The following is a 19,223-nucleotide window of genomic DNA, read 5'->3' on the forward strand; positions in this document are numbered from 1 at the left end:
TAATATAATATATATAATATAATAATTGAAGGAGGTAAATCGTGGAGTAATATGCAGAGGGACAAGATAGTTATAATATAATATATATAATATATAATATAATAATTGAAGGAGGTAAATCGTGGAGTAATATGCAGAGGGACAAGACAGTTATAATATAATATATATAATATAATAATTGAAGGAGGTAAATCGTGGAGTAATATGCAGAGGGACTAGACAGTTATAATATATATAATATATAATATAATAATTGAAGGAGGTAAATCGTGGAGTAATATGCAGAGGGACAAGACAGTTATAATATAATATATATAATAATTGAAGGAGGTAAATCGTGGAGTAATATGCAGAGGGACAAGACAGTTATAATATATATATAATATATAATAATTGAAGGAGGTAAATCGTGGAGTAATATGCAGAGGGACTAGACAGTTATAATATAATATATATAATATATAATATAATAATTGAAGGAGGTAAATCGTGGAGTAATATGCAGAGGGACTAGACAGTTATAATATAATATATATAATATATAATATAATAATTGAAGGAGGTAAATCGTGGAGTAATATGCAGAGGGACAAGACAGTTATAATATAATATATATAATATAATAATTGAAGGAGGTAAATCGTGGAGTAATATGCAGAGGGTCAAGACAGTTATAATATATATAATATAATAATTGAAGGAGGTAAATCGTGGAGTAATATGCAGAGGGACTAGACAGTTATAATATAATATATATAATATATAATATAATAATTGAAGGAGGTAAATCGTGGAGTAATATGCAGAGGGACTAGACAGTTATAATATAATATATATATAATATATAATAATTGAAGGAGGTAAGTCGTGGAGTAATATGCAGAGGGACAAGACAGTTATAATATAATATATATAATATATAATATAATAATTGAAGGAGGTAAATCGTGGAGTAATATGCAGAGGGACTAGACAGTTATAATATAATATATATAATATATAATATAATAATTGAAGGAGGTAAATCGTGGAGTAATATGCAGAGGTACTAGACAGTTATAATATAATATATATAATATATAATATAATAATTGAAGGAGGTAAATCGTGGAGTAATATGCAGAGGGACAAGACAGTTATAATATAATATATATAATATATAATAATTGAAGGAGGTAAATCGTGGAGTAATATGCAGAGGGAAAGACAGTTATAATATAATATATATAATATATAATATAATAATTGAAGGAGGTAAATCGTGGAGTAATATGCAGAGGGACAAGACAGTTATAATATAATATATATAATATAATAATTGAAGGAGGTAAATCGTGGAGTAATATGCAGAGGGACTAGACAGTTATAATATAATATATATAGTATATAATATAATAGTTGGAGGTAAATCGTGGAGTAATATGCAGAGGGACTAGACAGTTATAATATATATAATATATAATATAATAATTGAAGGAGGTAAATCGTGGAGTAATATGCAGAGGGACAAGACAGTTATAATATAATATATATAATATAATAATTGAAGGAGGTAAATCGTGGAGTAATATGCAGAGGGACAAGACAGTTATAATATAATATATATAATAATTGAAGGAGGTAAATCGTGGAGTAATATGCAGAGGGACAAGACAGTTATAATATAATATATATAATATAATAATTGAAGGAGGTAAATCATGGAGTAATATGCAGAGGGACAAGATAGTTATAATATAATATATATAATATATAATATAATAATTGAAGGAGGTAAATCGTGGAGTAATATGCAGAGGGACTAGACAGTTATAATATATATAATATAATAATTGAAGGAGGTAAATCGTGGAGTAATATGCAGAGGGACAAGACAGTTATAATATAATATATATAATATATAATATAATAATTGAAGGAGGTAAATCGTGGAGTAATATGCAGAGGGACAAGACAGTTATAATATAATATATATAATAATTGAAGGAGGTAAATCGTGGAGTAATATGCAGAGGGACAAGACAGTTATAATATAATATATATAATATAATAATTGAAGGAGGTAAAATGTGGAGGAATATGCAGAGGGACAAGACAGTTATAATATAATATATATAATATATAATATAATAATTGAAGGAGGTAAATCGTGGAGTAATATGCAGAGGGACAAGACAGTTATAATATAATATATATAATAATTGAAGGAGGTAAATCGTGGAGTAATATGCAGAGGGACAAGACAGTTATAATATAATATATATAATATATAATATAATAATTGAAGGAGGTAAATCATGGAGTAATATGCAGAGGGACTAGACAGTTATAATATAATATATATAATATATAATATAATAATTGAAGGAGGTAAATCGTGGAGTAATATGCAGAGGGACTAGACAGTTATAATATAATATATATAATATATAATAATTGAAGGAGGTAAATCGTGGAGTAATATGCAGAGAGACAAGACAGTTATAATATAATATATATAATATATAATAATTGAAGGAGGTAAATCGTGGAGTAATATGCAGAGGGAAAGACAGTTATAATATAATATATATAATATATAATATAATAATTGAAGGAGGTAAATCGTGGAGTAATATGCAGAGGGACAAGACAGTTATAATATAATATATATAATATATAATATAATAATTGAAGGAGGTAAATCGTGGAGTAATATGCAGAGGGACTAGACAGTTATAATATAATATATATAGTATATAATATAATAGTTGAAGGAGGTAAATCGTGGAGTAATATGCAGAGGGACTAGACAGTTATAATATAATATATGTAATATATAATATAATAATTGAAGGAGGTAAATCGTGGAGTAATATGCAGAGGGACTAGACAGTTATAATATAATATATATAATATATAATATAATAATTGAAGGAGGTAAATCGTGGAGTAATATGCAGAGGGACTAGACAGTTATAATATAATATATATAATATATAATATAATAATTGAAGGAGGTAAATCGTGGAGTAATATGCAGAGGGACTAGACAGTTATAATATAATATATATAATATATAATATAATAATTGAAGGAGGTAAATCGTGGAGTAATATGCAGAGGGACAAGACAGTTATAATATAATATATATAATATATAATATAATAATTGAAGGAGGTAAATCGTGGAGTAATATGCAGAGGGACTAGACAGTTATAATATAATATATATAATATATAATATAATAATTGAAGGAGGTAAATCGTGGAGTAATATGCAGAGGGACTAGACAGTTATAATATAATATATATAATAATTGAAGGAGGTAAATCGTGGAGTAATATGCAGAGGGACAAGACAGTTATAATATAATATATATAATATATAATATAATAATTGAAGGAGGTAAATCGTGGAGTAATATGCAGAGGGACTAGACAGTTATAATATAATATATATAATATATAATAATTGAAGGAGGTAAATCGTGGAGTAATATGCAGAGGGACAAGACAGTTATAATATATATATAATATATAATAATTGAAGGAGGTAAATCGTGGAGTAATATGCAGAGGGACTAGACAGTTATAATATAATATATATAATATATAATATAATAATTGAAGGAGGTAAATCGTGGAGTAATATGCAGAGGGACTAGACAGTTATAATATAATATATATAATATAATAATTGAAGGAGGTAAATCGTGGAGTAATATGCAGAGGGTCAAGACAGTTATAATATATATAATATAGTAATTGAAGGAGGTAAATCGTGGAGTAATATGCAGAGGGACTAGACAGTTATAATATAATATATATAATATATAATATAATAATTGAAGGAGGTAAATCGTGGAGTAATATGCAGAGGGACTAGACAGTTATAATATAATATATATAATATATAATAATTGAAGGAGGTAAATCGTGGAGTAATATGCAGAGGGACAAGACAGTTATAATATAATATATATAATATATAATATAATAATTGAAGGAGGTAAATCGTGGAGTAATATGCAGAGGGACTAGACAGTTATAATATAATATATATAATATAATAATTGAAGGAGGTAAATCGTGGAGTAATATGCAGAGGGACTAGACAGTTATAATATAATATATATAATATATAATATAATAATTGAAGGAGGTAAATCGTGGAGTAATATGCAGAGGGACAAGACAGTTATAATATAATATATATAATATATAATAATTGAAGGAGGTAAATCGTGGAGTAATATGCAGAGGGACAAGACAGTTATAATATAATATATATAATATATAATATAATAATTGAAGGAGGTAAATCGTGGAGTAATATGCAGAGGGACAAGACAGTTATAATATATATAATATAATAATTGAAGGAGGTAAATCGTGGAGTAATATGCAGAGGGACTAGACAGTTATAATATAATATATATAATATATAATAATTGAAGGAGGTAAATCGTGGAGTAATATGCAGAGGGACAAGACAGTTATAATATATATATATAATATAATAATTGAAGGAGGTAAATCGTGGAGTAATATGCAGAGGGACTAGACAGTTATAATATAATATATATAATATATAATATAATAATTGAAGGAGGTAAATCGTGGAGTAATATGCAGAGGGACAAGACAGTTATAATATATATATAATATATAATAATTGAAGGAGGTAAATCGTGGAGTAATATGCAGAGGGACTAGACAGTTATAATATAATATATAATATAATAATTGAAGGAGGTAAATCGTGGAGTAATATGCAGAGGGACTAGACAGTTATAAATATATATAATATATAATATAATAATTGAAGGAGGTAAATCGTGGAGTAATATGCAGAGGGACAAGACAGTTATAATATAATATATATAATATAATAATTGAAGGAGGTAAATCGTGGAGTAATATGCAGAGGGTCAAGACAGTTATAATATATATAATATAATAATTGAAGGAGGTAAATCGTGGAGTAATATGCAGAGGGACAAGACAGTTATAATATAATATATATAATATATAATATAATAATTGAAGGAGGTAAATCGTGGAGTAATATGCAGAGGGACAAGACAGTTATAATATAATATATATAATATATAATATAATAATTGAAGGAGGTAAATCGTGGAGTAATATGCAGAGGGACTAGACAGTTATAATATAATATATATAATATATAATATAATAATTGAAGGAGGTAAATCGTGGAGTAATATGCAGAGGGACAAGACAGTTATAATATAATATATATAATATATAATATAATAATTGAAGGAGGTAAATCGTGGAGTAATATGCAGAGGGACTAGACAGTTATAATATAATATATATAATATATAATATAATAATTGAAGGAGGTAAATCGTGGAGTAATATGCAGAGGGACAAGACAGTTATAATATAATATATATAATATAATAATTGAAGGAGGTAAATCGTGGAGTAATATGCAGAGGGTCAAGACAGTTATAATATATATAATATAATAATTGAAGGAGGTAAATCGTGGAGTAATATGCAGAGGGACTAGACAGTTATAATATAATATATATAATATATAATATAATAATTGAAGGAGGTAAATCGTGGAGTAATATGCAGAGGGACAAGACAGTTATAATATATATAATATATAATAATTGAAGGAGGTAAATCGTGGAGTAATATGCAGAGGGAAAGACAGTTATAATATAATATATATATAATATATAATAATTGAAGGAGGTAAATCGTGGAGTAATATGCAGAGGGACAAGACAGTTATAATATAATATATATAATATATAATATAATAATTGAAGGAGGTAAATCGTGGAGTAATATGCAGAGGGACTAGACAGTTATAATATAATATATATAATATATAATATAATAATTGAAGGAGGTAAATCGTGGAGTAATATGCAGAGGGACTAGACAGTTATAATATAATATATATAATATATAATATAATAATTGAAGGAGGTAAATCGTGGAGTAATATGCAGAGGGACAAGACAGTTATAATATAATATATATAATATATAATAATTGAAGGAGGTAAATCGTGGAGTAATATGCAGAGGGAAAGACAGTTATAATATAATATATATAATATATAATATAATAATTGAAGGAGGTAAATCGTGGAGTAATATGCAGAGGGACAAGACAGTTATAATATAATATATATAATATATAATATAATAATTGAAGGAGGTAAATCGTGGAGTAATATGCAGAGGGTCAAGACAGTTATAATATATATAATATAATAATTGAAGGAGGTAAATCGTGGAGTAATATGCAGAGGGACTAGACAGTTATAATATAATATATATAATATATAATATAATAATTGAAGGAGGTAAATCGTGGAGTAATATGCAGAGGGACTAGACAGTTATAATATAATATATATAATATATAATATAATAATTGAAGGAGGTAAATCGTGGAGTAATATGCAGAGGGACTAGACAGTTATAATATAATATATATAATATATAATATAATAATTGAAGGAGGTAAATCGTGGAGTAATATGCAGAGGGACAAGACAGTTATAATATAATATATATAATATAATAATTGAAGGAGGTAAATCGTGGAGTAATATGCAGAGGGTCAAGACAGTTATAATATATATAATATAATAATTGAAGGAGGTAAATCGTGGAGTAATATGCAGAGGGACTAGACAGTTATAATATAATATATATAATATATAATATAATAATTGAAGGAGGTATATCGTGGAGTAATATGCAGAGGGACTAGACAGTTATAATATAATATATATATAATATATAATAATTGAAGGAGGTAAATCGTGGAGTAATATGCAGAGGGACAAGACAGTTATAATATAATATATATAATATATAATATAATAATTGAAGGAGGTAAATCGTGGAGTAATATGCAGAGGGACTAGACAGTTATAATATAATATATATAATATATAATATAATAATTGAAGGAGGTAAATCGTGGAGTAATATGCAGAGGGACTAGACAGTTATAATATAATATATATAATATATAATATAATAATTGAAGGAGGTAAATCGTGGAGTAATATGCAGAGGGTCAAGACAGTTATAATATATATAATATAATAATTGAAGGAGGTAAATCGTGGAGTAATATGCAGAGGGACTAGACAGTTATAATATAATATATATAATATATAATATAATAATTGAAGGAGGTAAATCGTGGAGTAATATGCAGAGGGACTAGACAGTTATAATATAATATATATAATATATAATAATTGAAGGAGGTAAATCGTGGAGTAATATGCAGAGGGACTAGACAGTTATAATATAATATATATAATATATAATATAATAATTGAAGGAGGTATATCGTGGAGTAATATGCAGAGGGACTAGACAGTTATAATATAATATATATATAATATATAATAATTGAAGGAGGTAAATCGTGGAGTAATATGCAGAGGGACAAGACAGTTATAATATAATATATATAATATATAATATAATAATTGAAGGAGGTAAATCGTGGAGTAATATGCAGAGGGACTAGACAGTTATAATATAATATATATAATATATAATATAATAATTGAAGGAGGTAAATCGTGGAGTAATATGCAGAGGGACTAGACAGTTATAATATAATATATATAATATATAATATAATAATTGAAGGAGGTAAATCGTGGAGTAATATGCAGAGGGTCAAGACAGTTATAATATATATAATATAATAATTGAAGGAGGTAAATCGTGGAGTAATATGCAGAGGGACTAGACAGTTATAATATAATATATATAATATATAATATAATAATTGAAGGAGGTAAATCGTGGAGTAATATGCAGAGGGACTAGACAGTTATAATATAATATATATAATAATTGAAGGAGGTAAATCGTGGAGTAATATGCAGAGGGACAAGACAGTTATAATATAATATATATAATATAATAATTGAAGGAGGTAAATCGTGGAGTAATATGCAGAGGGACTAGACAGTTATAATATAATATATATAATATATAATATAATAATTGAAGGAGGTAAATCGTGGAGTAATATGCAGAGGGACTAGACAGTTATAATATAATATATATAATATATAATATAATAATTGAAGGAGGTAAATCGTGGAGTAATATGCAGAGGGTCAAGACAGTTATAATATATATAATATAATAATTGAAGGAGGTAAATCGTGGAGTAATATGCAGAGGGACTAGACAGTTATAATATAATATATATAATATATAATATAATAATTGAAGGAGGTAAATCGTGGAGTAATATGCAGAGGGACTAGACAGTTATAATATAATATATATAATATATAATAATTGAAGGAGGTAAATCGTGGAGTAATATGCAGAGGGACTAGACAGTTATAATATAATATATATAATATATAATATAATAATTGAAGGAGGTATATCGTGGAGTAATATGCAGAGGGACTAGACAGTTATAATATAATATATATATAATATATAATAATTGAAGGAGGTAAATCGTGGAGTAATATGCAGAGGGACAAGACAGTTATAATATAATATATATAATATATAATATAATAATTGAAGGAGGTAAATCGTGGAGTAATATGCAGAGGGACTAGACAGTTATAATATAATATATATAATATATAATATAATAATTGAAGGAGGTAAATCGTGGAGTAATATGCAGAGGGACTAGACAGTTATAATATAATATATATAATATATAATATAATAATTGAAGGAGGTAAATCGTGGAGTAATATGCAGAGGGTCAAGACAGTTATAATATATATAATATAATAATTGAAGGAGGTAAATCGTGGAGTAATATGCAGAGGGACTAGACAGTTATAATATAATATATATAATATATAATATAATAATTGAAGGAGGTAAATCGTGGAGTAATATGCAGAGGGACTAGACAGTTATAATATAATATATATAATATATAATAATTGAAGGAGGTAAATCGTGGAGTAATATGCAGAGGGACAAGACAGTTATAATATAATATATATAATATAATAATTGAAGGAGGTAAATCGTGGAGTAATATGCAGAGGGACTAGACAGTTATAATATAATATATATAATATATAATATAATAATTGAAGGAGGTAAATCGTGGAGTAATATGCAGAGGGACTAGACAGTTATAATATAATATATATAATATATAATATAATAATTGAAGGAGGTAAATCGTGGAGTAATATGCAGAGGGACAAGACAGTTATAATATAATATATATAATATATAATAATTGAAGGAGGTAAATCGTGGAGTAATATGAAGAGGGAAAGACAGTTATAATATAATATATATAATATATAATATAATAATTGAAGGAGGTAAATCTTGGAGTAATATGCAGAGGGACAAGACAGTTATAATATAATATATATAATATATAATATAATAATTGAAGGAGGTAAATCGTGGAGTAATATGCAGAGGGACTAGACAGTTATAATATAATATATATAGTATATAATATAATAGTTGAAGGAGGTAAATCGTGGAGTAATATGCAGAGGGACTAGACAGTTATAATATAATATATATAATATATAATATAATAATTGAAGGAGGTAAATCGTGCAGTAATATGCAGAGGGACTAGACAGTTATAATATAATATATATAATATATAATATAATAATTGAAGGAGGTAAATCGTGGAGTAATATGCAGAGGGACAAGACAGTTATAATATATATATAATATATAATAATTGAAGGAGGTAAATCGTGGAGTAATATGCAGAGGGAAAGACAGTTATAATATAATATATATAATATATAATATAATAATTGAAGGAGGTAAATCGTGGAGTAATATGCAGAGGGACAAGACAGTTATAATATAATATATATAATATATAATATAATAATTGAAGGAGGTAAATCGTGGAGTAATATGCAGAGGGACTAGACAGTTATAATATAATACATGTAATATATAATATAATAATTGAAAGAGGTAAATCGTGGAGTAATATGCAGAGGGACTAGACAGTTATAATATAATATATATAATATATAATATAATAGTTGAAGGAGGTAAATCGTGGAGTAATATGCAGAGGGACTAGACAGTTATAATATAATACATGTAATATATAATATAATAATTGAAAGAGGTAAATCGTGGAGTAATATGCAGAGGGACTAGACAGTTATAATATAATATATATATAATATATAATATAATAGTTGAAGGAGGTAAATCGTGGAGTAATATGCAGAGGGACTAGACAGTTATAATATAATATATATAATATATAATATAATAGTTGAAGGAGGTAAATCGTGGAGTAATATGCAGAGGGACTAGACAGTTATAATATAATATATATAATATATAATATAATAGTTGAAGGAGGTAAATCGTGGAGTAATATGCAGAGGGACTAGATAGTTATAATATAATATATATAATATAATAGTTGAAGGAGGTAAATCGTGGAGTAATATGCAGAGGGACTAGACAGTTATAATATAATATATATAATATATAATATAATATAATAGTTGAAGGAGGTAAATCGTGGAGTAATATGCAGAGGGACAAGACAGTTATAATATAATATATATAATATATAATATAATAATTGAAGGAGGTAAATCGTGGAGTAATATGCAGAGGGACAAGACAGTTATAATATAATATATATAATATATAATATAATAATTGAAGGAGGTAAATCGTGGAGTAATATGCAGAGGGACTAGACAGTTATAATATAATATATATAATATATAATATAATAATTGAAGGAGGTAAATCGTGGAGTAATATGCAGAGGGACTAGATAGTTATAATATAATATATATAATATAATAATTGAAGGAGGTAAATCGTGGAGTAATATGCAGAGGGACAAGACAGTTATCAACAATCGTTACGTCTCGTCCGTTGTAAATGCTCGGTACTGCTTATGAATGGGTTATAGTTGTGCTACGAATGGGTTATAGTTGTGCTATGAATGGGTTATTAAGTCCTAAGTAGGTACTCTTCAAGTGAAGTATTACCATTATAGACGCTGTTGTTGTAATTATGGCATTTCTTATGTACCCCTTATGAACATGTTCTGAATATGTTCTCTAGTCCTATATACATGTTCTGACCTGTATCCGTCGGCCCAGAACCAGGTGTTCCAGGTACAGCAGCAGAGCCTGGCTGTGTTTCCCCAGGTACGTGATGACGTCGTCTGGGTTCACCTGCTCCTTAACCTGGTCCTTCTGCTCCTTAACCTGGTCCTTCTGCTCCTTAACCTGGTCCTGACCCACCGGCCTCCTGGTGAAGATCTGCACCCCTATCTAGAGAGAGCACAGATAAACACCCATAGAATTACAATAAGTAGAGTCTTCTTTACTCCTCTGGGTTTATCCAAAATGGCCGGCAGTCGACATCATTACTTAGTTTCTGCTAGAACTTAGGGCCCTGGTCAAAAGTAGTATACAATATAGGGATTAAGGTGTAATTTGGAACGCAGGCAGAAACGTACCGTCTGGTCTCTCTGCAGGGCCCAGTCTGCATACTTCCACACCAGGTCTGGGTTGGAACAGAAACTCAGGAAGTCCACAACGTACTCGTACAGATCAGACCTGGTAGAGTCCTGAAGGTCCCCATTCACTACCCGCACCCACAACTACAGGAGGAGAGGGGAGGCAGAGGAGAGATGTATTCTACAACCCCGTAGTCATTTCATTACAATTCATATTATATAATAATCAAGATAATGGATTGGATTTATAGGGCTTTTCGACCTGGGTGCTCAAAACACATTAGTTTAAGATGTGGCCATGTTGGATTAGATTTATTAGGATATGACTTGCCATATAAGAGCCATGGTGGTACTGTCACCGTGTTCAAACTAAGGTAGTGTACAGTAGTAGCATGTTTACCTGTAGAGCAGCTGAATCCTGTCCGTTATAATGGTAGAGGAGGCCTAGTGCAAAATACCTGATGTACAGGAGAAAGATAAACCAACATAAAAACACACTCATTACACACTTTGAAGGCAATAGCATAGCAGGCTACTTTGAAGGCAATATCTTAGTGCCCACTAGGCTGGGCTAGGCTAGCTGCCGTACCCGCTAGGCTAGCTGCCGTACCCGCTAGGCTAGCTGCCGTACCCGCTAGGCTAGCTGCCGTACCCGCTAGGCTAGCTGCAGTACCCGCTAGGCTAGCTGCCGTACCCGCTAGGCTAGCTGCAGTACCCGCTAGGCTAGCTGCCGTAACCGCTAGGCTAGCTGCCGTAACCGCTAGGCTAGCTGCAGTACCTGCTAGGCTAGCTGCAATACCCACTTGTGGTGTTTCTCTAGCCAGGGGGCGCTTTCTGCCAGTAAACAGGCGTTGGGGGAGGCCAGCAGGTCCAGAAGACTCTCGTGGTCCTGCTCAGCGTACAGCTTCAACAGAGCCGTGTCCACGTCCTCCCGGCAGCCGTTAGCCCCCTCCGTGCTTCGCACCTCACCCAGGTACGTGATGAGGAACCTATAATAATAATAATAATAATAATAATAATAATAATAATAGCAGCAATTTAGCAGGCACTTTTATCTGTATTTTACGTACAGATGGTCCTGGGAATCAAACCCACTATTATGGTGTTGCAAACATCATACTCTACCAACTGAGCTACAGAGGACCACATCTCTTACCTCTTGCACCTCTGGACCTTCTCCTGGTCCCCCTGCGCCAGGTGGTTGAGGTCAGCGAACTCGTGGAGCGGCGGGTGGCAGCGGGTGAAGGAGGAGGAGGCTGGGAGGAGGAGAGGGTAGAGGGAGATCAACTCCCGGACGTCCAACTGACCTGTCCTGAAGTGTTCTTTTGCTTCTAAAAACTGAAGCTGTCCAAACTGTATGAATCCTGCTTGCTGGAGGATTCTTTTGTGCATTATCTGAGGAAGGGGGGGTAATGAAAGAGAAAGTGAATGATGCATCACATCTCATCCCTCCTATTCTATATTTTACATTTCATAAGGACACAATCACCCCAGTTAAATGAGCCACCTGGAAACACATGATTCACCACTGTCACAATAACCCCCTGGGCTGTACTCACAAAAGACCAAAATAAACTATACAAATCATCTTTTTTTGTTATTTACCCCCCTTTTCTCCAATTTCGTGGGATCCAATTGGTAGTTACAGTCTTGTCTCATCACTGCAACTCCTGTACAGACTCAGGAGAGGTGAAGGTTGAGAGTTGTGCGTCTTCTGAAACACAACCCAACCAAGCTGCTTCTTGACACAATGCCACTTAACCAGGAAGCCAGCCGCACCAATGTGTCAGAGGAAACCCTGTACACCTGGCGACGGTGTCAGAGTGCATTGCGCCCGGCCCGCCACAGGAGTCATTAGAGCGCGATGGGAAATGGACATCCCGGGCCGGCCAAACCCTCCCCTAACCCGGACGACGCTGGGCCAATTGTGCGCCGCCCCATGGGTCTCCCGGTTGCAGTCGGCTGCGACACAGCCTGGACTCGAACCAGGATCTCTATTGGCACAGCTTCACTGCCTTAGACCCCTGGTCCACTAGGGAGGCCAGTGCCTTAGACCCCTGGTCCACTAGGGAGGCCAGTGCCTTAGACCCCTGGTCCACTAGGGAGGCCAGTGCCTTAGACCCCTGGTCCACTAGGGAGGCCTAGAAATCAGCCTTTTAATCATGTTTTCAGCTAGTGGCGAGTATTGAAAAGCTCTCTAGCAGAAACACTATTTGTGGCAGACAGTCTGTACCTGGAACTTGTCTTTGGGAATGTTCCTCCTGGCTCCCTCTGTAAGGGTGAGGGCCTCCTCCACTCTGTGTCCAGCTAGCAGCTCATGGATCTGTCTCTCCAGAGGTAGGGGTACCAGCACATACACAGCCTTAGAGGAGGCCAGAACCACCTTACCTATAGGGACAGAGACAGTTAGGAACAGAGAAGTGGGACAGGGACACGGTTAGCGGTAGGGGTACCAGCACATACACAGCCTTAGAGGAGGCCAGAACCACCTTACCTACAAAAACACAGACAGGGACTGGTCAGGGTTAGGGACAGGTCAGGGTTAGGTTTAAGGACACAGACAGGTCAGGGTTAGGGACACAGACAGGTCAGGGTTAGGGACACAGACAGGTCAGGGTTAGGGACACAGACAGGTCAGGGTTAGGGACACAGACAGGTCAGGGTTAGGGACACAGACAGGTCAGGGTTAGGGACACAGACAGGTCAGGGTTAGGGACACAGACAGGTCAGGGACACAGACAGGAACGGGTCACCATCTCCACAGCCATAGATACTGTAGACATAGGTCTACTGAGGTAAGCCAACAAGGTTAGACATTTAGAGAAGTGTAGGGGAGCCATGTTGGGACCTTCAAAGTCCTGTAGGATGTGTCCGTCTCTGAAGGAGAGGGTCTGTTTGAGCTGCTGGTCCAGCATACTGTGGACGGAGACGAAGCCCTCGTCTAGCGCTACCACATAGGGAAAACACACCGCTGCTCCCATCACACTCTCTGACCAGTTCACTGGGGCACGCTGGGATATACCCTCTGCATTGGCAAACATACCTGAGAGACAAAGCGAGACAGAGCATACTTCACTAGTGATATGTTAGTAATTAGATCATTTGATAAATCATACAGCTGCTGTTGTTGTAATGACTCACCCAGGCCACCGGGGGCAGCCAAGAGGAACTCCTCCCTGCCGATCCTCTTGACGATGGGCTTCCTCTCCTCGCTGTCGTAGGGGAACAGGTCCTGCGCGGCCCCTGTGCTGTAGTTAAGGATCATGTACTGCGTGGAGAGGGCCAGGCACAGGAAATAACCGTCCAGACTGACCGCACATGGCTGCTCCGGTGTGTTGACCTCTTTCACCAGTTGCACCCTGTCCTCGTACACCATGTATATCTGCACGGTGCGCCGCCGGGCCGAGATCACCCCGATCTCTACGCAGAACGGGTCCCCGTTCACCGGGTTCTCGTTGACGCAGAACGCGGCCACGCCCTTAATCTTGGCCCCGCCCGAAGGCACGGGTTCTAAGGTGATCATGTCAACAACACTAACTGTAGCATCACAGAGCACAATGATGCGTTCTAATGCTGAGGCGGCCTTCAGGGCCTCCACAGGCTTTTTCAGGCCCAGGTACCTGAACAGCAGCTTCTGGACGGTGTAGGATAGCATCCCCTTGGTCGTGGCATGCTCCTCCAGCAGGAAGTGATGTATGAAGCAGTCGTTGGTGCCCACGTACAGGTGCTTGCCGCAGCACTCGATGCACTCAATGTTGATGCGGGCCTTGTCTCCCATCAGGAGCTCCCGGTCCACGGCAGGGACCAGCTCAAATGCCTTCACACTCATCTTGAAGGCACAGCACACATCTACTGCAAGAGAGGACGAGATCAGGTCAACACAGACATCTCCTGCAAGAGAAAGGGGGATCAGGTCAACACAGACATCTCCTGCAAGAGAAAGGGGGATCAGGTCAACACAGACATCTCCTGCAAGAGAAAGGGGGATCAGGTCAACACAGACATCTCCTGCAAGAGAAAGGGGGATCAGGTCAACACAGACATCTCCTGCAAGAGAAAGGGGGATCAGGTCAACACAGACATCTCCTGCAAGAGAAAGGGGGATCAGGTCAACACAGACATCTCCTACAAGAGAAAGGGGGATCAGGTCAACACAGACATCTCCTGCAAGAGAAAGGGGGATCAGGTCAACACAGACATCTCCTGCAAGAGAAAGGGGGATCAGGTCAACACAGACATCTCCTGCAAGAGAAAGGGGGATCAGGTCAACACAGACATCTCCTGCAAGAGAAAGGGGGATCAGGTCAACACAGACATCTCCTGCAAGAGAAAGGGGGATCAGGTCAACACAGACATCTCCTGCAAGAGAAAGGGGGATCAGGTCAACACAGACATATACTGTACGAGTCAGGAGGGTGAGATCAGGTCAACACAGACATATACTGTACGAGTCAGGAGGGTGAGATCAGGTCAACACAGACATATACTGTACGAGTCAGGAGGGTGAGATCAGGTCAACACAGACATATACTGTACGAGTCAGGAGGGTGAGATCAGGTCAACACAGACATATACTGTACGAGTCAGGAGGGTGAGATCAGGTCAACACAGACATATACTGTACGAGTCAGGAGGGTGAGATCAGGTCAACACAGACATATACTGTACGAGTCAGGAGGGTGAGATCAGGTCAACACAGACATATACTGTACGAGTCAGGAGGGTGAGATCAGGTCAACACAGACATATACTGTACGAGTCAGGAGGGTGAGATCAGGTCAACACAGACATATACTGTACGAGTCAGGAGGGTGAGATCAGGTCAACACAGACATATACTGTACGAGTCAGGAGGGTGAGATCAGGTCAACACAGATATATACTGTACGAGTCAGGAGGGTGAGATCAGGTCAACACAGATATATACTGTACGAGTCAGGAGGGTGAGATCAGGTCAACACAGATATATACTGTACGAGTCAGGAGGGTGAGATCAGGTCAACACAGATATATACTGTACGAGTCAGGAGGGTGAGATCAGGTCAACACAGATATATACTGTACGAGTCAGGAGGGTGAGATCAGGTCAACACAGATATATACTGTACGAGTCAGGAGGGTGAGATCAGGTCAACACAGATATATACTGTACGAGTCAGGAGGGTGAGATCAGGTCAACACAGATATATACTGTACGAGTCAGGAGGGTGAGATCAGGTCAACACAGATATATACTGTACGAGTCAGGAGGGTGAGATCAGGTCAACACAGATATATACTGTACGAGTCAGGAGGGTGAGATCAGGTCAACACAGATATATACTGTACGAGTCAGGAGGGTGAGATCAGGTCAACACAGATATATACTGTACGAGTCAGGAGGGTGAGATCAGGTCAACACAGATATATACTGTACGAGTCAGGAGGGTGAGATCAGGTCAACACAGATATATACTGTACGAGTCAGGAGGGTGAGATCAGGTCAACACAGATATATACTGTACGAGTCAGGAGGGTGAGATCAGGTCAACACAGATATATACTGTACGAGTCAGGAGGGTGAGATCAGGTCAACACACATGGATGCGTCCCAATTCTCCACCCTTTTCCCAAAGTGGCTTATAGGTTATTTCTGTAACAATGGTGGACATTTCCTTCAGCTAATTACATAAATCCAATGCTTTTAAATCCATGCACACTTTGGGAGAAGGGTGGATAATTGGGATGCTTCCTGTAAGTGCAAAGAAACAGCCTTTGCAATAATATTTTACAAGCTCTCTGAGAGTCCCAACTCCAAGGCTAGTGTGGAATCAGTAAGACCGGGAACTTTTCCTGATCACGTGAACGGACCTGGAAAAACTCTAGGGCCTAACTAGTTAGCTAGGAGGATACCGAAATAATGGTACAACTAGAGACTACTAGCAATTATCACTTGACAGTTAGCCATCATGCTAGCTAGCCTAGCTGGCAATAAACCTTCTCTATACGATCATTTCTAGAGAAATTCTGGGGCACTTTGATTAGCAAACCCAGAGCCAAAAATGGGCAGTTAATTACCTAGCAACATCATGCAAATATTGACTATCAGTTGTGGAAGTAGAGCAATGACTGAAGTAAAGTAAGCTCTCCAGCTAATGTTAACCAGTTTTAGCAGCTAACTAGCTAGCTCACTGGCTGTATGTAACTAGCTACTAAGCAATGACTCAGGCCGTCATTATTGGTAAATCGGTGCAGCTGTTTACTGTAAAAAAAACTTTCAAAAACAGCTATTTACATGTCCATACAAAGACGATAGCTAGAAGCTGTCATACCCCAGCCGTAGCCACTGCAGATCTAGTATAGGAGACGCCGATGTACCACGGCCTTCCTTCCTGCCTTTTCACTTCTCAATCTCTCCACTCCCTTCGCTGCTAACTGCTTGCTAACCGCTAGGGAGAGCTGCCGCTTCGTTTTCAGCTCGAAGAAGGTCATGAGGAGGTTGTGCTTCCTGTTTACAATGCATTGGGGCAATATATGCATATATTGACTAAATACATGTCTTTCCGCCCTAAAATGGGAGTTGTTGTCCACAAAGCGGCAGGGCGGGCTGTTTAGCTCCCAGCTATCCTTTCTTTGGATTAGTGGAATTTATATTCAATCAAATAAACCTCACGTTGCAAATAAGACATTCATTGTTTTGTTGACCAATTTGTTGACAACACTCCTTCACCTCCATACAAAAACTCCTTGCTTGGTGGGCGAAAAAACGACACCTGCTGGAGGGAGACAGATTTTCCCCGAGTTGGGCCTCTCTTCCTGGTTGGTGGGAGGAGCTATAGAAGGATGGGCTCATTGTAATGGCTGGAATGGAGTTCATGGAACGGAGTCAAACATGGAGTTTCCATGTGTTTTATGCCTTTCAAGGATTCCATTCCAGACATTACAATGAGCCCATCCTCCTATAGCTCCTCCCACCATCCTCCTCGTGAGAATGCAAATTGAGATTCTCCCAGATATTAAAACCAGATTAGGGGCTAAAGATCCTGCCAGCTTGTAGCCCTAAAAAACAGAAATGAGTTACCTATGGTTCCTTCAGCCATTTCTATGCCGATAATAAGGTCTGAGGTTAACACAGGCTTAGGAGATCTTATTTGTTTTGTGAGATAATATCAGTCAGTTAACATGACCTTTATGAATTATAAATCCTTTATGTGCTTTTGATTACACAAATGCTTCAAAATTCACAAAAAGTGACATTAGCTGATGAAAATGATTAAAATGTACAAGATCTCATAAGCCTGTGTTTTACCACAGACCTCATTTTCACAGTTTATCCAAACACCCTACAAAAACTCCATTCATTTCCCCATAGGCTTTGTCCTTCGAATCTTGGTGGAGTACCAGAGCCTACAAACATATGCTTGGTCTGTTCCAATAGTGTGTGATTGTGGCCCGCAATTCGGGGCGTTCCTTCATATGGGCACGCCCGCCTCGAGCATTCCATTGGTTACTGCATGAACGTCCCCCGTCGAGCATCCCATTAATACCTGCATGAACCCCCCCCCCCCCCCCCCCACCCCTCGAGCATCCCATTGGTTTCTGCATGAAGGTCCCCGTTGAGCATACCATTAATAGCTGCATGAAGCCCCCCCCCACACAAACACAGACACACACAAGCATCCCATTGTTTCCTGCATGAACACACCCCCTTCATGACACTTTTGATATTCTAGATTTCCTCTGATT

At 35.9% G+C, this 19,223-nt stretch overlaps 1 protein-coding gene across 2 annotated transcripts in view; it reads right to left on the minus strand.

Moving 5' to 3' along the window:
* LOC106596921 (transforming growth factor-beta receptor-associated protein 1 homolog) overlaps positions 1 to 17,962 on the minus strand; it is a 68,441-nt gene extending 50,479 nt beyond the window's left edge. Inside the window, exons 1-9 of one of the 2 annotated variants that reach the window (XM_045698382.2) lie at positions 17,810 to 17,962; positions 14,640 to 15,347; positions 14,347 to 14,541; positions 13,732 to 13,886; positions 12,655 to 12,893; positions 12,302 to 12,487; positions 11,899 to 11,956; positions 11,499 to 11,642; positions 11,119 to 11,310 (exon numbers count right to left, since the gene is read on the minus strand). In XM_045698382.2, the coding sequence (XP_045554338.1) occupies positions 11,119 to 11,310; positions 11,499 to 11,642; positions 11,899 to 11,956; positions 12,302 to 12,487; positions 12,655 to 12,893; positions 13,732 to 13,886; positions 14,347 to 14,541; positions 14,640 to 15,327 (1,857 nt within the window). In that variant the 5' untranslated portion in view covers positions 15,328 to 15,347; positions 17,810 to 17,962. Of the gene's footprint in view, positions 1 to 11,118; positions 11,311 to 11,498; positions 11,643 to 11,898; positions 11,957 to 12,301; positions 12,488 to 12,654; positions 12,894 to 13,731; positions 13,887 to 14,346; positions 14,542 to 14,639; positions 15,351 to 17,809 lie in introns of both variants that reach the window. The other variant, XM_045698380.2, reaches the window with a different exon arrangement.
* Between the last annotated feature and the right edge of the window lie 1,261 nt (positions 17,963 to 19,223).

This window comes from Salmo salar, chromosome 16, assembly GCF_965601325.2.
Source record: "Salmo salar chromosome 16, fSalSal1, whole genome shotgun sequence".
NCBI classification, from domain to species: domain Eukaryota; kingdom Metazoa; phylum Chordata; class Actinopteri; order Salmoniformes; family Salmonidae; genus Salmo; species Salmo salar.